Genomic DNA, 27,855 nt, shown 5'->3' on the forward strand with positions numbered 1-27,855 from the left:
TATTGCCAGATTGGTAAGATGGGAAAGACTAGCTTTAAAAGTAAAAACTACCAGTCTAAAGCAATTTTGAAAATTGTGCAAACTAATCTATGTGGACCTTTTGGAATTGAGAGCTATACTGGACAAAATTTATTCATCCTTTTTGTTGATGACTACTCTAGAATGATGACTAACATGTATTTGAGAGAGAAATTAGAAGAATTTGAAAATTTCAAATGGTATTTGGCCAAAGTAGAAAGGGAAACAGGGAAAAGACTAAAATGCTTGAGGTTAGACAGAGGTGGTGAATTCATCTCTCATGAATTCAATAACTTTTGCATTGAAAGAGGAATCAAAAGATAGGTATTAGCTCCTAGAACTCTTGAGTAGAATGGAATAGCTGAAAGGAGGAATAGATCTATCATGGACTGTGTAAGAACTCTAATGATTGAAAAGAACATTGCTATCAAATACTAGAAGGAAGCTATCAGCACTGTAGTTCATACCTTGAACCAAGTACAATTGAAGGACTCATTCAAAACCCCCTATGAGTTATGGTATGGCTATAAACCTAATGTAGGTTACCTAAAGTATTTGGAAGTAAATGTTACATCTTGAAATAATCTAGAAAAGGTAAATTTGATGTGAAGCGTGATGAAGGAATATTTTTAAGATATTCTTGCAAGAGTAAGGCATATAGATGTTTGAATTTGTCCACTCATAAAGTCATAGAAAGTGCACATATGAAATTTGATGAGTTTGTAGAAAGGACTGTAGAAGAAAGAAAAAAGGAACCAAAAGATTATAAGAGATTTTTTTTCATTGAACTTGATATAGTGCTAGATACATCTGTCAATCAGGAAACTTCTACTCTCGAGTCTTTAGTCACCAAGTTGCAAGAAGTTCAAATCGAATTGAAGGAACCTGAGTCACATTCAGATGCTACCGAGCCAATGCCTACCAAGTTTGAAGGACTCGAGAAATAGTCAAAATAGCTAGAGCCAAAAATTAAAATACAAAATGGATATAGTGAAACTCAATTAAAAGGAAATGTACCTGTGTTGGAAAAGTATATAAGGAGACATCATGCACCAGATCAGATTATTGGAGACAAATCTAAAGGTACTATGACAAGAAGTAAGTTAAAAGGTACTTGTTTGCTCGCTTATTTTGAACCTAGAAATGTCAAAGATTTATTAGAAAATGAAAGTTGGATTGAGGCTATGAATGAAGAGATAGAGAAAATAGAGAAGAATAAAACTTGGACTCTTGTACCTAGGCCTACAGTTAAACATGTGATTGGAACTAAGTGGGTATTCAAAAATAAGTTGAATGAAGATGGTAAGGTATCAAGAAAAAAAGCTAGACTTGTATGTCAAGGCTACTCTTAAGAAGAAGGGATAGACTATGGAGAGACTTTTTCTCTTGTTGCAAGATTGGAAGGTGTCAGGACCCTACTTTCATATGTTGCATACAAAGAATTTAAGCTATATCAAATGGATGTCAAATTTGCATTTCTCAATGGTATTTTGGATGAAGAAGTATACATTGAAAAATCTGAAGTTTTTTTGATCCAGAAAAGAAGGACATGGTCAGCAAGTTACACAAAGCATTGTATGGTTTCAAACAAGCCCCTAGAGCATGGTATGAAATATTGCATAACTATCTTATTCAGATTGGTGTTTAGAGAACTAATGGTAATAGTAGCTTGTATATCAAGAGAGGACCAGATAACAAGATTATTTTGGCAAAAATATTTGTGGATGATACTTTGTTATAGGGGATGATGATCTATGCAAAGAATTTTCAAAGAAAATAAACAAGGAATTTGAAATGTCAATGTTTGGTGAGATCAAATTCTTTGTTGGTCTTCAAATTCAGTAGAGCAAGAATGGTATTAAAGCTTACCAAGGATGATGAATCAAAAGAGGTAGATCAAACCTTATATAGATTAATGATTGGAAAATTACACTATGTAGTTCATACAATGCCTGATATTGATCTTGCAGTTGGTATAACTTAGCAAGATTTTCAGAAAAACCCAAAGAAAATCACATGATGACAATCAAAAGGATCTTGGTATACTTGAAAGGCACTGAAGATTATGGATTGTATTACAAATTTTGAAGTAATTTGGACTTGAAAGTGTTTACTAATGCTGACTTGGTAGGAAACATTGATGACACAAAGAGTACAAGTGGTGGAGCATTCTTTCTTGGAAAGAGGTTGGTTTCTTGGACAAGTAAAAAGAAAAATTGTACATCCCAATCTACAACAAAAGTAGAGTATGTCGCTATAGCAGTGAACTATTCTAAATTTATTTGGTTCAAACAATTATTGAAAGGCATGAAGGTTGACATCAAAGAACCAGTTGTTATGTTTTGTGACAATACAAGTCTAATCAACATATCCAGAAATCTAGTGATGCATTCAAAAGCCAAGCACATTGCAATAAAGTATCACTTTGTTAGATAATTAGTGTAGGACAAGGAGATCAAATTGGAATATGTCCATATAAAGGAATAGATTGCTGACATATTCACCAAGCCATTACCTTAGGTTGCGTTCTTGTATCTAAGAGGTAAGTTAGGGGTCATTCCTTGATCTAAAGTTTACTAAAATGAAGATTTAGTGATGCATCAATAGGAAACAAGGTGAAGATCTATTAGTTAATGCAACATATTCAAGGAAAAATTACATATGAATGTACTTAAGGTACATTCCTACTTATTTGGTTTGTATTGTCTTTGGTATGTGTTGTCAAAGAGGGAGAGTATACTATCATATCTTTCTAAAATTTGAATTTATTTGTGGAGAGTTTACTATTTGAAATGAAGTTGTGTAATTCCTTCATAGAGGGAGATTACTATATTTAAGAAGTTTGTGGCATAAAATCTAAGAGGGAAAAATGTTCTATCAAAGAAAGACTTATTTTCAAATTTCATCTGCTATGACATGTTGTGTTGCCATCAATGCCAAAGAGGGAGATTGTTGGATACAATTGTTCAATTGTGTGTTGTCTCTGATGTTACACAAATGTCATATCAGTTATTAGATAGAGTCTACCAAGCTCAGTTGGTCAGCAAAGCAAATTTCAAAGTCTATCGAGCATTCCTAAAAGTTACTTTGTGGAAATAGTTCTTACCGAGCTCACTTGGGTGACAAAGGTTTCTGTGGCAGAATTTAGTGTTAACCAAGCTCACAAGGTTAATGAAGGAAAATTAGTTCTTACTAAGTTCCCTCGATCTCCAAAGGATTTTGTAGAGTTCACAGTGTTTATTGAACTTCAGTTGGTTAACACTGGATATTATTTCTAGAGTAGTGTTTGTCGAGTAGGGTCGGCCAATGAAGGATTTCATTGCTTTTCGAAATAAAGTTTGATTGTTTCATGTAATGAATGTAGCTAGCTGATGTAATGATTATTGATTATTGTAACTTGTAAATGAGCCGACTTGACAATTTATAACATATAAATAAAAGGTCAAGTTGTGAATTCTAAAGCATGGATGAGTGTAATGAGAAATCATGCAAGTGTGTTGAGGAAAGTGTGAGTGAATTTTGAAGAAGGATTAGATATCATTATTTCTAGAGTAGTGTTTGTCGAGTAGGGTCGGCCAATGAAGGATTTCATTGTTTTTGGAAATCAAGTTTGATTGTTTCATGTAATGAATGTAGCTAGCTGATGTAATGATTATTGATTATTGTAACTTGTAAATGAGCCGACTTGACAATTTATAAGGTATAAATAAAAGGTCAAGTTGTGAATTCTAAAGCATGGATGAGTGTAATGAGCAATCATGCAAGTGTGTTGAGGAAAGTGTGAGTGAATTTTGAAGAAGAATTAGATATCCTTCAGGAGTAGAAAAGTTGTAATTCTATTAGAGGATGATCTAGTGAAGCAAAACAAATATTTTTATCAGCAATCTAGTTGCATCTCATTCAGGTCAACTCATTGTTACTTTCTCACAATAGTAGTAGTGATTTCTAAATCTCTTAATAGAGTTGGTCTCATAGCCTCTCTTTTATTGGTAAATCCTCTAACAAGGTTATAGTTCTATTAAATTGTTCAAAAGACCTCTAGCAAGGCCACTCCTAGCAGGGTGATTAAATCCTTTAACAAGGTCACACCTTATAATGTATTTTGTAGCTAGTTAAATCCTATTTTGTAGCTAGTGTAGCCCTAATTAAATCCTAACAGGGCTCACTTGAGAAGAGTGAAAATTGGTAGCTAGTTACTTGGTGGTTTTTCCCATATTGGGTTTCCATGTTAAATTGGGTGTCTCTTGTGTTCATATTTCTTTATGCATGCATGTCAAATATCTATGAATGCTTAAAGATTTGTAATAAGTTAACTTACAGTACATCTACCGAGTTACAACAGTTTTTTGTGTGGCTACCAAGTGATAGCAACAACTAGTTTTATAAGGCATCTAAGGGATATGTGGATTAATTTTTGTGGTAACTAATTCAAACCCCCCCCCCAGTTACTCCATCTATATTTCCAGCAACAAGAACATACACGAAAATGGGAATCTTATCAGTGAATCAACACATGTACCAAATAGTGATTTGAACTTGGAAAGTAACTTGTAATCATACAAATTAGAACCCTATTGTTTTCTTTTTAATAATTCTAAATAGTTTTTAATGAAATCCTTTTAATAGAGGTTGACCTAATAGTCATTTGAAGGACTTAATAGCCTATGTAAATCCTTTAACAAACTAGCATTTTCAATGGTTGGTCAAATTTCTTTGACAAGGCCGCTCCTAATAGGGTGATTAAATCCTCTAATGAGGTCACATTTAATAGTGTGTATTGTAAACCTTTCTAAGGTTGCCTCCTAATAGAGCTCACTTGGAAAGAGTGAAAACTGGTAACATGTTGCTAGTGGTTTCTCCTAAATTGTGTTTCCATGTAAAAATCCTAGTGTCAAACTTATGTGGAATGATTTATATGTTTTACATTTGATAAAATTCACATTTAGCAAAGTATGTCATGTTCATGAATACAATAGATAACAAGATGTTATGTTTATCAGTACAATAGAGACCAAATAATAGAAGGATAAGAAAAATAGTCAATGTTTTATGTTTAATTGTTCAAATGGTACTTATGGACCTTGAGTAAATTATCTAACCCCTCTCAATTATTCAAAACATTTCTAATAGGATAGGAACAAATTTAATGATGGGTAAACTAGTTATTGATTGTTATTGATACCAACTATCTAACAAAGTTTTATTAGACTATTACTAGATATTGATCAAATAATGCATGAGTTACAATGTGAATTAAGTGATGTTATGCTACATGAAGATCAAACTATATAACATGAATAAGTTATTCTTGACAAGATAAAATTGCATAAAATTGCTAAGTAGTCAATGACAATTAACCAAATGATTCAAATATTATTTCAGACAAGCGAAATATTTTTTGGATTTTTCATAGTATTTTATTGAAGATAATTTTCAAATAGTATGGTGAAGATAAAACATATAATGTTCAAATGTAAAGGTGTTTTGGTGACCAAGAAGTAATGGTAACATAAATATGAAAATAGATAATGTGGTCAAACAAGTAAAGTGAACAAATATGTAAATAGATAAAGGATGAACATGTAAATTTAAGAAGGTCATAAAAATTTGTGGAGTGGTCATGAACTTTTATAGGGATCAGTGATGATTATATATAATCAAGAAGGTAGTTACATAACTTGTCGAACGATAGTTGAATAAGTTTCTTTATTGGTCAAAATGACTTAGGAGATGGATCAATTTACAAGGTGAATTGTAATAATGAGCCAGTGTGGTTAGAGAAAAATATTGAATGGATGTTTGGATGTTTTGTATCTTATGTTATAAATGCTTAAGAATAACTAAGAGTGGGGGTGAATTAGTTATTAAAGGTCCAAATGTCCTAATAAAACTTTTTCACTAATTATAGTGAGCACATTTAAACTAAGCATGTATCTAAGCTAAACATTCTTCTTAGCAAGTTACTAATAAAAAAACATGCAGGAATAAGACATGAAAGATCAACACATAACATAATGATTTACATGGAAATCCAATCTGGGAAAAACTACTAGTAACATGCTACTCCTTTCGCACTCTTCTGAGTTGATGCCCTATGAAAAGCCTACCCTATTAAAGGCTACAAAACACATTGTTAAATGTGATCCAGTTAAGGGATTTTAGCCACCCTGTTATAATTTGGCCTGGTTAAAAGACTATAAAATTCACTTGGAATGTCACCCTATTAAAGGATTTATAAAATGGCTATTAAAACTACCTAATTCCATAGGATTTTTTCCTAACTGATACAATTTCTAGAGAGTAATAATAAGGGATTTTGAACTGATATAACTCACAAGACAACTTGAAAATTTTAGATCTGAATGCAATCACCTCTGTGGTCACCTATCGAAGTAGAGTCTATGTACTCTATTCATACCTCTCGATGCCTTCTCCTTGGCACCACACACTCTCTCCTATCCCCTCCTTCCTCACCTATAACTCCTTAAAAAGAAGTTTGGAATACTTTTCCTACTCTAATCTTTGTACTCTTATTTTTTGTTTGAATGGATTAGGTAAGATATGGTGTATCTACCCCTTATCTTATTTCTTCTAGAAAAATCATGTAGAATCCACCTATATTCACCTAAAAATAGTTAACCTAAAATTTTGTGCCACCAACTCAACATCCCTATCTTCCATTTGGTTCACAAAATTCAAGGTAAAAAACTTATTAGCTCAGATTTGGTGAATCTTTGACTTTTCAAATAATGCAGCAGCTCAACACTATTGACTTTCTGATGCTCGACACATACTGTGTTACTTGGTACCTATTTTGGATTCACTTGGCATCAACTAAGGTTTACTAATACTCGACACCTACTACATTTTTTTCTACCTCAGCACTTGAAATTGCTTGGCACCTTTTGTTTCACTCAGCACTCAGCACACACTAGATTTTGTACTTGCTTGGCACATAGTGATAATCTACTTGGCATGAACTAACTTTCTTGGCACCTACTAATGAATTTAGTCAAGCTTTGCAAATAGTTTTGTTATAACTTATTCTTCTAGATTTTCTAAGTGTAGCCAACCTCTATATCTTCAAGTGTATTATCAATGCATAATTTTACCATTTTCTTAACGAATCCTTGTACTTCATTACAAGACCATAACTCAACCTTTCTCATAGGTTCTTTTATAAAATCTTATTGATTAAATCCTCTTCATCAATCAACTAAGTGATAGTACTTGGATCTTATAAGAAATTGTCATTCCATAAAATAGTAGGTTTGACATTAGTGACAAAACAATAATTGAAGACATTCTTTATCAATAATCTCCCTTCTTCAATAATTATCTTTTCAATTAGATTTCAACAATCTCCCTTTTTGGCATTGATGGCAAACCAAACTGATCAACCAAGTTATAAAAATGCTAAATAGGTTAAAATAGTAAGTCAAATGCCAAAATGAAAATTTTTTATCCAAAATTATTCATTCTATTAGCAACTTTGAATTTCTTATGACTCCCTCTAAATTCTATAAGACTCCCTCTGTCAAAGTATTAGGGATATATCTTTTGTTCATACATTGTCTTCTCCTTTTTGTTCTACTCCCTCTCTAATCTTGTCATTCTGATTGATTTCTATTTGTGTTTTTTAATCTTTCATAGCTGCTATTTCCTTTCTCCTTCTTTTCTATTCTTTCTTTCTTTACACATTTGATCCTATTGATTTGATCAATTTCTGCAATTTCTCCCTCTCTGACAAAAATGCCAAAGACATGTTATTTCAACATCTTATCATGCAAGTGTAGCATTTAAAGGAGCTCCAATTTCTCCCTCTGTCACCTTGCTTGTGACTTATTTGGAGTTTCAGTATTTTAATTACTTTAGGCAAAACCTTAATTACTTTAGGAAAAACCTAAAGTAATTATCCTCTGCATCAATTTATATCATTTCAGCAATCAACACATTTGATGTAGGGTAGTCTTGTTGTTATTCAAGAAACCTTGGATAGGGGTATCACCCCTAACTTACCTCTAAGATACTCAAATGCATCTTTAGGTAATGGTTTTGTGAAGATGTCAAGAATTTGTTCCTTTGAGTTGACATATTTCATCTTCACTTGATTGTCTTTAACCAATTCTCTTACATACTGATACTTAATTGCAATGTGCTTTTTTTTGGCATGCATCACAAGATTCTTAGATATGTTGATGAAACTTGTATTATCACAATAGAGTATTACAAGTTTAGTTGTCTTGTGCTTCATACCTTTCAACAGGTGCTTCATCCATACAATATTGGTGCAGTTGATGGTAGTAACAACATACTTAGCTTTAGTTGTGGACTATGAGGTACAACTTTTCTTTTTGCTAGTCCAAGTGATTAATATTTTACACAAGAAGAGTGCTCCTCCACTGGTGCTTTTTCTATCATCTATATTACTTCCCCAATCTACACCAATTTAGGCATTCAGCTCAAACTTTTCACTCCTCTTGTAGTATAAACCAAAGTCATCTATTACTTTTAGGTACCTCATTATTCTTTTTACTACCATAAGATAATTTTCTCTTGGGTTTGCAAAATATCTTGCTTCTATTCTAATAGATAATGCAATGTTTGGTCTACTATGTACAACATAATATAACTTTATAATCATTGATCTGTATATTGTTTGATTTACTTCAGCTAGCTCATCATTCTTGGATAACTTGTGTCCTGTTACAATTGGTGTATTGACTAGTTTTGAATCCTCTAAGAAAAATGTTTTGAGTATCTCCTTGATATATTTTGATTGAGTCACAAATATGCCATTTTTTAGTTGATGTACTTGCAATCCAACAAAGAGTTTGATTTCCCCAAACATTGACATCTCAAACTCATGTTTCATCTGATCAACAAATCTTTGCATAGTGCATCTCTTCCTGCAAATATTATATCATCAACAAAGATTTCAAATATCAGAATGTCTTTACCTTATTTTTGTCTTGATATATAGGCTATTGCTGTCATTTGTTCTCACAAATCCTATCTTCACAAGATATTTATGAAGTCTCTCATACCAAGCTCTAGGTGCTTGTTTCAAACCATTGAGTGCTTTATGTAGTTTACAAACCATATCCTTGTTGTTGTCATCAACAAATCCCTTTGGTTATTCTATGTAGACTTCCCCTTCTCGTATACCATTCAGAAAAGTAGACCTTAAATCCATTTGGTAAACTTTAAAACCTTTGTAAGTAGCAAGTGCAAGTAGAGTTCTTACTCCTTCCATCCTTGCAACAAGGGAAAATGTTTCCCATAGTCCAATCCTTCTTGTGCATAACCTTTACAAACTAGTCTAACCTTATTTCTTTTGATCTCACTATTCTCCACTAGCTTGTTCCTAAATAACCACTGAGTAGCAATCACATTTTTATCAACTAGTCTTGAAATTAAAGTCCAAGTTTTGTTCTTCTCTATCTGCTCAATCTATTCTTCCATAACTTTACACCAATTATCATCTTGTAGTGCATCTTTCAATGTTTTGGGTTCAATCTTACTTAGTAGACATAATTTATTTCTTAGTCTGTTCCTTGTCATTGGTCTAGCTTCCTTATTACCAATGATTTGTTCTACAGGGTGTCTTCTCACATACTTGGATAGCCTTGGTTCTATCCTTGTTTCCATGTTTGGTCTTTCAGCTTCAGAGTCATTGTATACATATCTTTGAAGTAGCTCAACATCTCTTTCATGTGTACTAATTTTAGAATCAGAATGTGTATTTTTTTCATTCTACAACTCAACTTCTAAATGCAACTCAACATTCACTGGTTGTGACTTGGTTGATACTAAAACTTGTTGTTGATTCCCAACTTGATTAGCAGCTTGTTCTTCAACAGGCATTCCTTCATAGAAGTATACAAAAGATCTGTACTCTTCTAGTTTCTTAGATTCATCAACTTGAACTTCTGCATGCTCATCAAAGTTTGCATTTGCACTCTCCACAATTTTGTTAGTGTTAGTATTTAAACACTTATATGCTTTACTTCTAGTGGAGTATCCAAGGAATATGCCTTCATTACTCTTTGCATCAAACTTTCCATTTCTAGAATCTTTAAGAATATAGTACTTATAACCAAACTCTTTGAAATATTTTACATTGGGTGAGTGACCATACCATAATTCAAAAGGTGTTGCATTTGTACCTTTCTTGATTTTTACTCGATTCAGGTATAGATAGCTGTAATTAAAGCTTCTCTTCAACACTTTAGAGCAACATTCATCTCCATCATTAATGTTCTAGCACAATCTACCACTGATCTATTCCTCCTTTCTACAACTCCATTATCTGGGGAAGTTCTAGGCATTGATGTTTGGCTCTTGATTCTTTTATCATTGCAAAATGTCTCAAATTATTTTGATGTGAACTCTCCTCCTCTATTTGATCTTAGGCACTTCAGACTCTTCCCTATTTCTTTCTTAGCCCTATCCAAATACCACTTAAATAATTGAAATGCATTATATTTTTTCTTTAAGAACATGATAGTCATCATCCTAGAGTAGTCATCAACAAATAACATTATATATATATATATATATATATATATATATATATATATATATATATATATATATGTCTCCTTTCTAGCTTTGTACTTCTACTAGGCCACATAAATAAGTATGGACTAACTCTAGTACTTCTTTGGAAGTATAAGTTTTTCTTTTGGAACTTGACTTGGTCATCTTTCCTAGTTGACATTGTTTGCACATTGTATTGTCAGGTTTCTTCAATTTGGGCAATCCTCTAACTTTCTTCAATTTTTTAATGCCAATTAGATTATCAAAGTTGACATGACATAGCCTTTTATACCATAGCCACACATCATCAATTCTTATAATAAGACATGCAACATCCTCCATATCTAGGTAAAATAGATTATTCCTAGTTTGGTCTCCTTTTCCTATCAGATTTCCATCACTATCATAGATTTTGGTAGTTTTGTTTTCAAATTCTACTTTGCATCCTACATTGTTTAAATGTGGCACACTCACCAAATTGTAGTTCAATCCTTCAACATAATATGTATTATCACATGAAATTTTCTATGTAAGCTTAATGGAACCTTTTCCTTTGATTAGACATGGAGCATCATTTCCAAAGCTAGCACTATTTTCATCATACTGAGTAAAGGTAACAAACTTACTTTTGTCTCCTATCATGTGATGTGAGCACCCACTATCTATATCCACCTTTCATTCTTGTTTACACAGGTTACCAATGTTGTTGCCTCATCTTCATCTGACTCATCCTTCATGGCTACATAGATTACCTTATCATCATTTTCATTTGAATTCTCTTCTTCAACAATGTAGCTTATTTTTCCTTTGTCTTTGTAATCTCTTCCATCATCTTCTCTTCTATTCTTGTACTTGTTGCCTTTTTTGTAGTTCTCTTTCTATGTGCACCTTGCAGCAATATGTCCTACCTCCTTGCATATGATAGGTAGCTTACCTTTTAATTTACCTTTGCCTCTGTGAAATCTTCTAGGCAGTAATGCTTGCAATTGTTCCACATCTTCTTCATCTTTGTTGCTACCATTGGATGCATATTTTATTCACCTCTTCAGTGTCTTTCAATAATAGCTTGGCCTTGAAAGTAGATTCAAGATTCTTAGGTCTATAGTTATTAAATTTGGACAACTCAAATGCAGTAAGTCTTCCCACTATACCTTTAAGAGTTAGCTTGTTTCCTAGTATGCATCTCAAGTCTTGGATGGTTGATACTCTAATAACATAGATGGGGAGCAAGGTTCTTAAGACTTTTCTATTAATATTTTCATCATCTAAATGACCACCCAAACTTCTTATTGCACTTACTACTTCCTTTATTCTAGAGGCATATTGAGCAACGTTCTCACCTTCCTCCATTCTCATTTCATCAAACTTTCCTCTGAGGATTTCTCTTTTTTCTTTTTAGACATTCTAATCTCCTTCATAAATATCTTTCAAGGCTTTCCAAATCTTGAATGAAGAGGTACATCCCTTGATTCATCAAATTTAGCATAGTTGAGTGTAGAGGCAATCTCCAGCATTGCCTGATTGTGCTCCTTCCTTTTCTTCATATATTCTATAGTAGGAACACCAGATGGATCAACATGTTCCACTTTGATTGAGGTTTTTGCATGATCACCTATTGATCCAAGGTCTAGCTTCATTAAACTTTTCCCTACAGTGAAGTTATATCTATCGAGCTTGGGAACTTCTCTCTTCGACATCTTGATCTTTCTTTTTATAGTATTTTTCAAACTAAATTAGCAGATGGCTCTGATACCAATTGTTAGAAATACTTTAGAATAACTAAGAGTGGGGGTGAATCAGTTATTCAAGGTCCAAATGTCCTAGTAAAACTTTTTCACTAGGTATAATGAGCCCATTTAAACTAACCATGTATCCAAGCTAAACATTCTTCTTAGCAAGTTACTAATAAAACAACATGCAGGAATAAGACATGAAAGATCAACACATAACACACTGATTTGTGTGGAAACCCAATTTGGAAAACACCACCAGTAACATCCTACTCCTTTCTCACTCTTTTGAAGTGATTCCCTATGAAAGGCCTACCACGTTAAAGGCTACAAAACACACTATTAAATGTGACATGTTTAAGGGATTTCAACCACCCTACTAGAAGTGGGCTTGGTTAAAAGATTTTACAAAATTCACTTGGAATGTCACCTTATTAAAGGATTTACAAAATGGCTCTTAAACCAACCTAAGTGCATAGGATTTTTCTCTAACTAATACAATTTCTAGAGAGTAACAATAAGGGCTTTTGATCTGATATAACTCACAACACAACTTGCAAATTTTAGATCTCAATTATAGCTCACAAATTTTCCTAGCTTTCAGTCTATGTAGTTCGACAGCTTGTCCTCCTTTCAAGCTTTGTCTTCTTGACTCTCCATGCTTATTGTGCCAATGCAATCACCTCTGTGGTGACCTATCGAAGTAGAGTCTTTGTAATCTATTCATCCCTCTCGATGCCTTCTCATTTACACCACACACTCTCTCCTATCTCTTTCTTTTTGACTTGTAAATCCTTAAATAGAAGTTTGGAATACTTTTCCCACTCTAATCTTCCCACTCTTATATTTAGTTCAAATGGATTAGGTAAGATACGATATTTCTACCCCTTATCTTATTTTCTAGAAACATCATGTAGACTCCACCTATATTTGCCTAAAAATAGTTAATCTAAAATTATGTGCCACCAACTAAACATCCTTAGGTTCCATATGGCTCATAAAATTCAAGGTAACAAACTTATTGGCTTAGATTTGGTGAATATTTGACTTTTCAAATAATGTAGCAGCTTGAAACTATTGACTTTCTGATGCTCAACACATACTATGTTACTCGACACCTACTATGGATTCACTCAGCATCAACTAAGTTTTACTGATGCTCAACACCTACCACATTTTTGTCTAGCTTGACACCTTCTATTTCACTTGGCATATACTAGATTTTGCACTTGCTCAGCACTTACTGATAATCTACTCGACATGAACTAACTTGCTCGGCACCCACTAAGGAATTTAGTCAATCTTTGCAGATAGTTTTCTTATAACTTATTCTTCTAGAGTTTCTAAGTGTAGCCAACCTCTATATCTTCAAGTATATTATCAATACATCATTTTTCCATTTTCTTAACTAATCCTTGTACTTCATTACAAAACCATAATTCAACCCTTCCCTTAGGTGCTTTTGTTACATCTTATTGATTAAATCCTCTTCAACAATCAACTAAATGATAGTACTTGGATCTTATAACCAATTTTCATTCTAGAAAATAGCAGGTTTGACATTAGTGACAAAAAAATGATTGAAACATTCCTTATCTACAATCACCCTTCTTCAATAATGATCTTTTCAATCAGATTTCAACATCTTACTAGATGTAATTTGAATTGTTCGCTTTAGGTGTTCTTAAGGAAATGGAAATAAGTTATACTTAAGGGTAAAATAATGATGTTGTTTATTGGTGATTATGGAATTGAAGAAGGTTGTAGTTGTTTAGAAAGGCTAGGAATAGAGTGAGATCAAGCCAAGGAAGAGTATTGGGTATGTGTCTGAGTTGAAGTACTTAATTGGATCTTATAATGTAGAGGTAGTGCAAATCATAGATCATTTTATTTTTGTTACTCTCTAACCATTATAAAAGAAAAATAAGTTAATAGGGTGGGTTTTGATAAGTCCATTATGTAAAATCCTCTACCCAAGTGGCATTCAAAACATTATTCAAAATCATCTAACCAGTCTACTCTTGACAGTCCAAAGAAATTAAAAATTCTTAATCTAAACCCCTTTGCTGAGGAACACCTAACAATACATGATCTCCTCACTGGTCATATTCTAGAAGAGTACAAGATTTGTTTGCATCATCACACACGGTAGTTTTGACCCAAATTAGGTTTCCTTGATATAAATATGGTTTTTGCATTGTGTGGTTGACTCTCTTATGGTAGAATGTTGTTAACGTTCATTTTCCCTTAAGTTGTTGAGAAATGTCTGAGAGATTAAAGTTTTGAAGAAACTATTAGTTAATTACTTTTTCCATAGCCAAAAGTCTCTTTTTTCCTTGTTGTCTATTTTAATCTATGGATGTTAGTATTGAAAGTTAAAGGGACAAAAAGGATGGAAAGTCTTCCCTTCATGAAGGGCTTATGGTCTTGACTTTTGACTACTTTAAGGCTAATGCAATAGAAAAAACTATTTATGAGCACTTGGCTTTAGAGGAAGATATTGAGCTACCTAAATATTCTGGTGGGGAAGATTATTTTCATACAAACATCGGAGATGGTTCTAATTATAATGCTTCAATGAAATATTTGGTAAAGAAGAAAGGTAAAATCCTCCCCTCTAGCTTAGAAAATGAAAAATACCCTATGACTTCAAAGAATGAAGGTAAAAAGAAAAAGAAAAAGAAAAAGAAAAAAGATGAGAAGGATTTTTATTAGGTAGATGCAGAGGGGGAGGAGTATATGAAAATTAGCCTTGAGAAATATGGATCACCAAAAAAGAACAAGAAGGCTATAACTTTTGAGAAATTAAAAATATATTAGGATATGCATGCCTTTCCTTCAAACCTTTGCCTCTATGTATAAATGATGACCAAATTGGTAACGATAATAGTATTGCATTGATAAAGAATGATATGCTTCCACCTATGGGGGAGATTAACCTAATAAAGGAGTTTTATATCCTTTTCAAATGTACAATGTATAGGAAAAAAATATCACTTCAAGTTCTCCTAGTGTTGAGAATGTTGGGGTTAATGTGAGCTCTACTATGAACCTTTCCATGTTGGTTCTTAGTGAATCTATATGTTCACATGAGATTAGAATCTTGTAGATGATTAGAGAGGGTTAGAGTCATTAAATAGGCTTATCATGAAATTAACGAAATTAAGCTCAAAGATTGTGACTTGGACAACAAATTGTATTTATTGGAAGTTGGGGGTTTGTTAGGAATGACACTATTTCCTTTTGTACTCTAGGTGATCATGTGAAGGGAAATGTCCTTAATAAGGAGACATGGGTTTACAAATTCAAGGACTTGAAGGATGAGATATGTATTTTGGAGAATAGGTCTAATGGCTTTGAAGAAATCCTAAAGTGTATTAAAGAAGAAAGCTTGAGGATCCCCAAAGATTCCATTAAGAACTTAAGGATTTTTTCCTACAAGTTGGAAAATTCAAGTAATCGGAGGGCTATCATTCATCTTGCTGATCATAACAAAAGCCATAGGGAGATTCATTATATCCTAGGAAAAGAGAACTCAAAGTAATACTTATAAGGACTAGAGTACCAATACGGACACGCTTGATATCATGAAGTGGCATATCCCCATATATGATAAATTTTAATAATAATTAGATAATACAATATTATTAAATAAATAATAACGTTATATTAAAACTAATACTAAAATATAAAACAAGGAAATAATAATTATTTAAATCATATTATTAATAAAATAATATTTAGTATGATATTTTAAATAATTAAAAAATAATAGAATTTCAATGAGTAAAGAAAGAAGTTAAATTAAATACAAGAGACAATATTGTAGAAAGTATGTTAGCTTTCTAAATAGAATTTAATAATAAATAAAATAAAAACATATAATTAAATAAATAATATAATATAGAATAATATAAATTAACTAAATTTAATGAAAATTCAAGAGATGTTTAACAAATAGACATGACTCCATAAAATTAAAATATAAAAGGGAGGAGAGTTTATTTTAGAGAGTAGAAAAAGGAAGAGGAGATGAGAGGAATACAAAAGGAAAAATAGAAGAGGAAAGTAATATGAAGAAAATAAGTGACTTTCTAAAAATGTATCAATGATATTGAAAGGATGCGAACCTTTGAAAGGGTCATAATTATGAATAATTGTGATGCTTGAAAAATATTTTGATTATAACATATTAGGACTTTTCCAAAGGATTTTAGTTATGAAGTGTTCTGACTTTTTGAAAGGACTATAACTATGAGGTGTTGTGAATTATCAAAGGATTTTTATTATGAAAGGTTGTAACTCTTGGAAAAGAAGAAATGAAAAAGTATATTTTCTCCTTTTCTTATAATTAGAAAACGAAGAAATTTGGAAAGTAAATATAGAGTTGAGATAATCTAGAAGCAATAATTCATTGAAGGGTTGACTAAGGATAGAGCCACATGGACCAAGAAAAGAAGAAGGTAAGAAAGGTATGTTTGTGGATTATATTTATTTAATTATGTTTGTGACTTTATTTATATTAATGAATCATACCTATGGGTAATATAGTGTTAACCTATGAGGCTAGCACCATGGATATGAATGAGACTCGAAGCATGGAGCATGTGAGATATTAAGATCTCCATTGTTTGCGATGGCCAAGAATCAATGTGAACTTGAAGCATGGAGCATGTGAGATATTAATATGTCCATTTTCCACCATGGTCGAGAATCGATATCGAAGCTTGGAGCATGGAGATATTAAGATCTTCATTATCTGCCATGGCCAATAATCGATGTGCTAGAATATTCTAATATTTTAAATAAATGCATATGTGAGTAGCCTTGGGTAGAGGATGCCCATCCCAATAGAATCTTAAGGGGTGCGCTCATAGGAAGAAGATAAGGTAGCTATGAACTAGGAAGCCGAACTTTTAGAAATCCTTGAGATTTGGGTTAACTTAGACGATAGAATAATATAGTTAGTTTTGTTATTGTTGTGATACCAACCATTATTTTACATAAATTACTTGTCCCAAACTAACCCTAATAGTGGGGACATTACATGAAAGCTACTAACAACATGGAGTAGCTTAAGCTAGAAGTTTCTAAGTTGGTCAAGAACTTCTTCTAGTGTCTATCAGGAGCCTCTCTTTCTACTTTTTTAGTTATTTGTGCTTGTGATTTTCTAGATCTTTTTACTATTTGTGTCTATGTTTTCTTTTTCTTTTTTCTCTCTACCAACATTTCCCATTTTGGTGTTTTATATTAGAATGGTTTCAATAATAAATATATTGTAAAACAAGTTTTATAAAGGGTTTCAAAACACCTTCAAAATACAATTTCACTTAATAAATAAAAATACTTCAATTATGGTGGTGGTTGAGGGGACATGACTGGCGTACAGGGGGTTTGTGTTGTTCTTGACCACGAGATTAAGGTCTACTGCGAGGCATCAAAGTTTTCTGTGGCATCGTGAGTGGCTACCCACAGCTGTGCAAGATTGAGGGGCCTTTGTCCCTTCTTCCCCTTTGCTGATTTGCCAAGCCTGAGCTCGGGGTTTATGGGGGATCTCTAGGTCACCTTTGCCCGGCCTTCTAGTGAGGATTTGGTAATGGGTGAGCTAGGTTTGGGGGTGCATGTCAATAGTAAGGGTTTGAAGGGAAATTCCCAATCAATGGAAGGAGAGCCCTATTCGAATGGAAATTTTTGACTTCAAAAAATTAATGGATGTTTATAGAAAGCTGAGGTTCACCCTATTCTTGTTGTTCAACCTGAACAGGTTTTGGAGGATGTTGAGTATTGGAGCAATCATGCTCTTATATGCAAATTTTTGGGCCTTCATCTTTCATTGCCAGTGTTGGACTCCTGGGCCCATAGGGTGTGGAATCCAGAAGGAGATATGGAGATTTTGATGGCAGCCAATAATTATTTTGTGGTTATATTCTCTTGCATGTTGGATAGAAATAAGATGTTTGAAGGTGGCCCTTATTTCTTTAACCAGGTGGGATTATTTATCAAGCCATGGCACACGGGCTTTAATTCTGCTGAGGAAATCCCCTCTCGTGTTCCTATCTGGGTTCGCCTTCTGAGACTACCTCTGGAATTTTGGAGGGAGGATATTCTTCATTCAATTTTGATGCTTCTTGGAAAACCTGTGGGATCAGCTACTCAGACGCAAGATCGTAAGGTAATTTCTTTTGCTCGTATTTATGTTGAAGCTGATTTGAATAACCCATTGCCAGATTCTATGGAGATTTGTATGGGCTCAGTTTCTTGGATTTAGCAATTGGATTATGAGACTCTCCCATTTAGGTGCAGAATCTGCCATGAGTATGGTCACCTACTGCATCGTTGTCCCAGATATAAGAATCCTTCCTTGGATACCCCAGCTCCCCCTAGGGAGGACAAGGGAAAGGCTAGGGCTTCCAATGGACCTGTTGACAGTGAGGGTTTTACACAGGTTAAATATCGAAACAAAGGCAAAGGTAAGAAGAGAGCCTGGATGGACAGGCAGACGGATGACACCTTTAACAGGTTTGATGCTCTCGGTAGCATGGCCCAAAAGGAAGGTATCCCAGTTGAGCCCTCTTCTGAGGCCAATATTCAGTAGGAGATTCATGAAGATGTAATGCAGAGAGAGGAGCAGCATCTTAATACAAGTGACCTACAAGCCTAGTAGGTAGATATGGATGTGCCTCATCCTGCTCAGATTATTGGGGATCTTTGTGGAGCACAGGGATCAGAGGGACCAACAGGGGTGTCCAATGACTCTCATTGGCCTAAGGGGGCATCTGGCTCTGGTAAAGGCAATAAGGCTCCTCTTGCTTTAGGCATCCATCAGAAGCCCTTCAAAAAGGGGCCTCTAGATAAGCCGATAAAAAGTGGTAGAAAGACTAATCAAGAGAAAGTGAAGATAATGGGTGAAAATTTGGTGGAGTCTGGGTCAGTGCATCCCATTGATTCTCATTTCTCTCACCCCCATAAATGATTGTGATATCATGGAATGTAAGGGGGTTGAACAGCATCCCCAGGCAAAAGGTTGTCCATAGATTAATTGAATCTCAATCTCCTGATATGGTTTTTATTCAAGAAAGTAAACTTTCTTTAGATGGTTTGGCCAAGTGTGCAGTGTATATCTGGCCTCATGGTGCTTGGCAGGGGGTGGGTACTTTAAATAGTTCTGGAGGGGTGGCTTGCTTCTAGGACCCAAGGAAAGTCTCCCCATTATGGCGGTTATCCAGTCAGTCTTCCATTTCTTTGATTGCCACTAGCTTTGAGAATGGCGAAAGGTGTTTCTTTTCCAACATTTATGCTCCAACGGACTTTGTAGGTAAAGTTCTGTTATAGACACATATTAGATTCATTCGCTCCTTGGAACCTTTTCTTCCATAGATTATGGAAGGAGATTTCAATGCGGTCATTAGCCTTGAAGAAAAAAGAGGCAAGCTTGCTAGGCTGGATCAATCGTCTAATCTACTCAGAGAAATGATTGGCTCTTTATTTCTCATTGATGTGAAACCAAATAATGGAGTCTTTACATGGAATAACTGAAGATGTGGTGGTGAGGCTATCTCGGAAAGGCTTGATAGATTTTTGGTTTCCTGCTACTGGATGGACAATAGGTGGACTACCAGCTCTGAAATTCTTGACTGGAGGGGATCGGATCACTGGCCTATTAAGCTTTCCATCACTTCATACCAGGTCACCAAGAATCCCTCTTTCAAATTTCAGTTGATGTGGCTAAGAGACTTGTCTTTACCTGATCTAATGGTCGATTGGTGGTATGAGGGGATGCCGGATCATGGTACGGCTACGTATACTTTCAGCAAGAGACTTTAGCATGTGAAGTACATGCTTAAGGGATGGAACAAATAATGTTTTGGTTATCTACATGTTCAGAAGAAGGCTGCCCAAACCAAGCTAGATAACATCACTCGCCAGATTCGGGACCTTGGATTGAGTTTTGAGAGGAGTGAAGCTGAGGTTCTTGCCCTTAAGGAGTTGGATGAATGGGAACTTCGAGAGGAGATTTTTTGGAAGCAAAAATATCGTATTGATTGGCTTCAGGAGGGGGATAGGAATACTACTTTTTTCCACAACTCCGTTAAGGCACAACGGCATGGGAATTCTCTATCCTCTCTTGTCTTATCAGATGGATCCCATATCTTTTCCTATGATGCTTTCTCTAGGGAAGTAGTCAAGTACTTCTCTGCTCTCTTTTCTAGGGAGGAGCTTGGAGCTAGGCCTGAGGAGCGGGACATCTTGGAGTGTATCCCTCATCTTGTTTTTATAGATATGAACAAAACCCTTCTAAATCCTATCTTGCTTCCTAAATTGGAGAAAATTGTGTTTAATATGAAGAAAGGTAAGGCCCCTAGTCCATATGGGTTTCCGATTGAATTTTCCAAGAATTTTGGGAGATAATAAAGTATGATCTGCTAGATGTGGTCCAGGAATCATACAGGACTAAACAGATGTTGAAGTCTCTGAACTCCACCTTCTTGGCTCTCATACCTAAGAAGGAAGGAGCTGATAGGTTGGATCACTTCAGACCCATAGCATTATGTAATGTGGTATATAAGATCATCACCAAGCTAATTGCAGAAAGGCTCAAGCCATTCCTTGGCTCTTTGATTTCTGTGGAACAAGGTGGCTTTGTAGATGGAAGACAAATTTTGGATGGAGTTGTGATAGCAACAAAGGTAGTCCACTCTATGGCTAATTCTAGGAAGAAAGGTATGTTTATAAAACTTGACATGGCCAACGCTTATGATCGGGTGAGTTGGGAATTCTTACAAAAAATTCTTTTGACTTTTGGGTTTGCGGTAGAATGGGTCGAATGGGTTCTTAGCTGTGTGACCTCAGCCTCTTTCTCTGTACACATTAATGGAGAACCTTCTGAGTTGTTTGGGGCCTCTCGGGGACTTCAGCAAGGTGACCCTTTATCTCCCTACTTATTCATTATTATGGCAGAAGGGCTTGGCAGATTTTTAAAAGCTCAGGTTCAACAGGGTACTATCCATGGATGGAGTTGGAGTAATAACCTTCCTTCTTGCTCTCATCTTCATTTTGTTGATGATACTGGTCTTATGGGCATGGCTACAATTAGTGAGGTAGTTAATTTCAGGAAAGCTTTGGATATCTATCTGAAAGCCTCAAATTAGAAAATTAATGAGGATAAGTCTTCTATTTATTTCTTTAACACTCCTTGGAGTATTTAGAATAGGATTGCTAGAGTTCTTAGATTCCAAATCGGCTCACTCCCCCTGATGTATCTTGGGATCCCTTTGGTCTTGGGTGCTCAGCGGAAGGATTATTGGTAGGGGATTTTGGATAAATTTAGAAGGTGAGTCATTGGACATATAGATGGTTATCTTCTGCTGGGAGATTGGTTCTGCTTAAGACTGTGGCGCAGTCCCTTCCCATTTACAGGTGTTGTGTCCAGGTTCCTCCGTCTAGTTTTGTGAGAGACTTTGATGTTGTTTCTCAGCAATTCCTTTAGTCTGGTAATCTGCTTTCCTCCAAGTGGAGTCTGGTTAAGTGGGAATCGGTGTGTAGGCCAAAGCATGCGGGTAGCCTCAAGCTTCGGTCGATGACTCTTGTTGTCGTAGCGTTGGTTGCCAAATTATACTGGCATTGGTGCATTAGCCAAGATCAAGAGTGGGCCAAGATTCTTTCCCATAAGTACCTTCGTGGTGCAGACCGCTCTGAGGTACCACGACTTCCTTTGATGGGGAAAGGCTCTTGCATTTGGAATACTCTTAAGAGGGGAGCTCAACTTGTTAAGGAGGGGCTTTTCTGGATTTGTAACAGCGGTTCAGATTCTTTGTTTTGGCAGGACTCATGGGATGGCCATACTCCTATTCTTTCCAGCTTTCCCCAACTTCTTCCTCTTTCCCAATCTTTTGTTGATGCTAGTTGGCTTAAGGTCAAGGATTTTAAGACTGTTAAACGCCTAGGCAATATTGAGATAACTTGTTGGAAGGATCCTCAGGAGTGGCCGTTGGGTGAATCTGTTGAGGATCGAGCTCTCCTTTCTCATGTTTTGGAGGATAGGTTTTTTAGCTCACTTAGTGGGAGGGACAACCTAGCTTGGAGTCCAAGTCCAAGGGGTAAATTTATAGTGGCTCAAGGATATGCTATTCTGGATAGGAACCTTCATGGTTTGGCTGAAGTGTACTGGTGGAAGAAAGTTTGGAGCAACTTTTCATGGCCCAAGTGTAACTTTTTCTTATGGTTGTTAGCTTGGAGGAAATGCCTTACTTGGGAGAATTTGCGGAAACAAGGTTTTTAGGGTCCCTCGATTTGTGTTCTTTGTTTGCAAGATGAGGAGTGTATCTCACACTTGTTTTTTCTCTACCCCTTCTCGAGAGAGATATGGCATAGATGGTGGGAGGCTTGGGGTCATGGTTGTATTCATGCTAATTCCCTTATCAATGTTTGGCAGAGCTTGGGCTGACCTCCAGCAAAGACTTCTTTCCTACAGGTGGCCTGGTTGGTCGGCCCAGTCCTTATTCTATGGAATCTTTGGCTGGAAAGGAATCGTAGAGTTTTTTGTGATGTCAAAACTGGCAACTTCCAATTGTGGAAGTTGATTCTTAATAGGCTCGAGGAGACGATATATGCAAAATGTAATATGGCAGTTAATATTGATTCTAGGGATCAAGGTATTGTGAGGAATTTGCATCTGAATGATAGCTGGTGGGGAGGTAGTCCAAGCAAAAGACCGAGCCATGGTAAGAAATGGCTGTGTCGAGATGGGAGATGGTCCCCTCCCCTGATAGGTTTCTTGAAGATCAATACAGATGGGTCTTCTCGGGGGAATCCTGGGCATGCTGGTATTGGGGCCATTGGTAGAGGCAATGATGGTGGTGCAGTGTTTCTTTTCTCTGCTTACAAGGGTCAACATTCTAATAATTTGATGGAGGCCCTAGCTATTAAGGTTGCTATTGAGTGTGGCCTCTCGTTGGGATGGCAGAAGATAATTTGTGAGTCTGACTCACAGATTGTTGTGGATATGTTGCACAACCAGAGAGTGGATGATGTTAGTTGGCAACTTGCCTCTATAGCCAGACAAATTCTAGATCTTTGTCAGTTGTTGGACTCTGTTGCCTTTCGTCATATCCCTCGAGAATGGAATAGAGTGGCGAATTGTCTAGCTAAGTGGGCGTCTAAGAATGAGGGTAAATGGGATATTAATAGTAGGGAAGCGCTACCAACTGAGTACCATGAGATTATTGATCAGTTGCTCCTGGAGGACAGATTTTTATAGTGCTGTGTTGGGCCGTTTTGCCTTTGCCTTGTATCTTGATTGTGATTGAATAAATTTTTACCCCTCTTTTTCCAAAAAAAATACTTCAATTATTTCTCCAAATAAAATTAAATAATATTTTTTTATCAAATACTATTTAGTTATGTTTATATATATATAATCAAATCTTACTTTGAAACCATTAAAGTTTAAAAGAAATATTAAATATATTTCTTACTAATAGGAAAAACAACATGCCCATATTATTTATAATCAACATCATTATTTTATGAAAATGTTATATAATATATATTAGTAACCATGTTACAATATCTGTATACACATTCACAAATTTAAAAGTTATAATATTTCAATTAATTTTCAGTGTGTGTGTGTGTGTGTGTGTGTGTGTGTGTGTGTGTGTTGTTAAAATGAACAAGGCTAAACTTGAAGCTCACTCACAATATCTTATATTATATAATTATCTACTTTATTTAATATAATATGATATATATGCAAGACAATTTTTTGATTTGATTGAGTAAGATTATTTTATCATCAATGTTATATGATTGAGCATTAGGGTGCAAGAGAGAAGAAAAAGAGATGGGATCATATAGTATGATCCAAAAGAATTCATGATAAAAAAATACTACAAAATTAAAGGTAGAAATTATCCTATAAATTCCCATGGGTTGTAGAAAATTGGTAGCTTCATAGATATATAATATATTTTTATTATTACTATAAAATTAATTATTTTGAAGAATTACATAATCTTCAATATATTTTTATAGATGAATCTAAAAAAAAAAATTAGGACATAGAGTGATAGAAAATAGTCAATTGTTTTGCAGGCAGCAATGAGTCTACATCAACAAAATGTATAGGTTGTGATGTAGCCAAACTTAATAGAGAACAAGATCATTAATCAACATTAAAATTCTTCACAAACCCATATTAGAAATTATGTATGTATTATGATAAAAATATAATGGTCACTCATTTGATAAATAGAGGTAATGCTTAAAAGATTGAAAGTGCCTAACAATTAGGGAAGAAACTCTTCTACTACACATTAATACTTACAAATTGATGTAGAACATCTAGTTTTCCATTTCCCTTGCCTAATCTATACTTAACCAATTCACCAAATTTATAAGTCTTGTAGAGTTGTGGGTGTTCAATTGGTGCCTTTATCTCCATGTCATCGGGAAAAAGATTGAAAATACATAAACATAAACGAGATTGTTTCCTTTTCACTATCACTTGATGTTTCACACTAGGGATCCTTCCATTACTCCAACCCTAGTTTATCAAATATCATGAGAAAGTTTATATTAATAAAAAAACTAAGTTAATTACTTGAAAAATAATATCATTCGATCAAATTATGAGACAAAATGCTATATAAAGAAAAAAAATTAAAGAAAAATTTTAAATATATGTCTAATAATAATTAATACCTCGATTTTTATAGTTATACATTTGTATATAAAGAAAAATGATTAGAAATATAAGAATCACTATCCTAAACAATAAATAAATGAGTGGTTTGGTAAAATTCAAGATAAAATATTAAAAATTGAGTATATTTTCCAATAGGAAATATTAGAAGAAGAAAAAAAATTTATTTAAGATTTTTAAAAATGTTTCAAAATTCTACTAATAAAAAATTAATTCAAAAATTAATCAATACAATCCTACTCTAACTAAAAGAAATATTATTTGATAAATTGATAAATTCTTTAATTTAAAATTAATTTTTCAAAAAAATCTATATTTTATTTATTAAGAAAAAAATTAAATTAAATCATCAAACTTACACATTAAATGTTCAGGAAAGAACGGAGCCCATTCCATAAATGAGTACAATGTTCAAACTATCAATGGCCAAAGATATGATCTTATAGGAACTGTAGGAATAAAGGGACAAAGACACTAATTCTATAACTAGATTAAATGTTTTAAAATGTTAAACCCCCTGAGATATGATGTTACTCTAGCTAAAATATGACAAACATAATTCTTCTACCATCAACTTCTAATCAACTGAAAAGAACAAAATGGTTCAATGTTTGTGAGAGCAGTAGAAGTGTTACCTGAAAGCTATCACTTGCCTGAACCACAAACGAGTTAGGGATGGGTTTGACGTCAATCCAATTGCCTTCCTTGTTGCAAATCTGAAACGCACCACAGGCATCCTCATGTAGTACGGTAATGTTATTCCCATCTGTATGAGGTGGGAGGCCTAAAGTCTTTGTGGGAAGCTCTGAAGACAATTCATACAAATTCATACCAAAGATCCCCTTCTTGTTCTCGAAGTCAGTCTTAGCCACTCCAAAGCTCTCAAGAATTACCTTGTGCACTTTATCTAACAGCTCCATCATTTTGCAGATGTATTCATCATTATTCTCACTCTCCCAAAATATAAAGAGTTTCAGAGACAAAATAACATAAAATTTAAACAAAATCAAATAACTTGAATGAAAGATTAAAAACTCTTGTGGCAGGAATCAGATAATCAATCACAGTGGATTTCGGTCTATGTGATATTGAAGGACATATCACACTAATATCAGTGATCACATTAAACAATTGGCACCATCTATTTTTACATCCCTAGAAAAGATATAAAGAATAAAAAGACAGAAGAAATTAGAAATTGAAAAGAAAAACAAACAATCCTACGGAAATTAAAGAGGTGGATTTACTGGAGCTTTAATTTCCCACGTCAGGCCTGAGATCAGCAGTACTTAAAACTGCAGTTCTAGTAAGATGTTTTAAATTCTAGTTTTCTACATCAGCAAAATATAGACCCAGAACTAAATTAAGAGTTCTAAGAATAGATTAAAGCTCTGAACTGTAATCGTTCACAAGCATGCAATTATCTCTACTATTTTATGTGGCTTTCAATATGCCAAAGACCTCTACATAAAGAGGTCGATTGTAAAGAGTTTTTGGTCCTTCATCATCAGATAAATTAAAGATCAATAACGTTTAATGAATACTATGATTTATCTGCTTTTTTTGGGAACAATTTAGAGTTTTATTCTGATTCTTTCATTTGGTATCAGAGCATTTGCTATTGGAATTTTTTCATTCGTATAATACTGTTTCCTTAAGGAAAGGAGTCATGTATGCAGAATCTATGAAATTGTTGTTGGGACAGTGAACATATCTTTGATGAGAACCCTCTCTACTACCAGTAAGTACTTTTGGTGTGATGACAAAATCTATATGGTATCAAAGTACAAATGAGTCTTGGCCTTGAGGACCAATAAGTACTTTTTATGGGATAGCAACATCTATAACTGTATGTTATTTCTAATTTCTTCCATTTGATGTCATAACTTTTGATAGTGCAATTTCTCAAAGGTTGCTCGGCTGGCACTGCTTTGGCCACTTGAGGTTGCCTTATATATGTTTTTTTATCAATAGTTTCTGATTCCGGTGGTGGCCATGTGTTTGTATTCCGGCCATGGCCGTGTGAACTTATTTGCGGGTGATCTTGTATCCCCCGGCCCTTTTCGGTAAATTGTATTCTTAGTATAATTTTATTAATAAAAAAAAACTATTCATCAAAAAAAAAGTTTACTTAATTTACTAGAACTTATAAAAGGATTATTACATTCCTATAATCTAAACCATGAAAAACAAAGATTAAGCAAATTGGTTACCTGAAGTTTTGATTTCCATGAGTCCACGTGAGATGGGTGAAGTCATTGACGGCCTGAGAATCACGAGTGCTTGAAAGGGCAATACCAAGGCTTTCATAAAAGGGGACATGGGGTATTCTGCCATAATAACCAGCATAAGGAATAGGAGATATGTTTTTCTTCTTTGTCTCCGTGGGAAGCTTGAAAACTTCCCTGCATAGCTTGTCTGCTTTGAGTAGAAGATCTGGTGAGGTTCCATGGTTTATTATTCTAAAGCAGCCCAATTCTTCGCAAGCTTCTCTCAAACTTTCTAAACATTGCTTGTCTCCACAACGAGATAGGTCGAGAATAGGAATATCATCATGTTTTTCTTCTCCCTCGTAAGATCCCATTGCAGGAGCCATGGCGGATAGAGCGGCCTAGAGTTGAGAGCTTATCTTTAACAACAAGATTACATTGAATTCCACTATGAGGGTACATCTTTTGTAACATACAAGGTCCCACGCATCCCAATTACCTTTCTCTTCCACGAAAAAAGATAAGGTTACAAAGTCTTGTTCATACATGCACGAAATTTTTTGAGTGGTTCAGTGACTTTGGGATGGTAACACTGACAAGGGACGGTGTTAGCTAACGTGACAGTAGAAGTTGGGTTGGTTTGATTAATGCT

At 34.5% G+C, this 27,855-nt stretch overlaps 1 protein-coding gene across 1 annotated transcript; it reads right to left on the reverse strand.

Annotated features, from left to right (window-relative positions):
* Positions 1-24,597: 24,597 nt before the first annotated feature.
* On the reverse strand, positions 24,598-27,589 carry LOC149575192 (C4-beta,C20-epoxidase-like). Its single transcript, XM_089816008.1, has 3 exons — positions 27,207-27,589; positions 25,629-25,944; positions 24,598-24,834 (listed from the first exon to the last, which is right to left on the reverse strand). Exons 1-3 carry the CDS (start codon positions 27,587-27,589, stop codon positions 24,598-24,600), a joined length of 936 nt encoding a protein of 311 aa, XP_089672134.1.
* Between the last annotated feature and the right edge of the window lie 266 nt (positions 27,590-27,855).

This window comes from Cupressus sempervirens, chromosome 2 (genome assembly GCF_028749045.1).
Source record: "Cupressus sempervirens isolate cs-2001-9-10 chromosome 2, ASM2874904v1, whole genome shotgun sequence".
In the NCBI taxonomy this organism is placed as follows: Eukaryota; Viridiplantae; Streptophyta; class Pinopsida; order Cupressales; family Cupressaceae; genus Cupressus; species Cupressus sempervirens.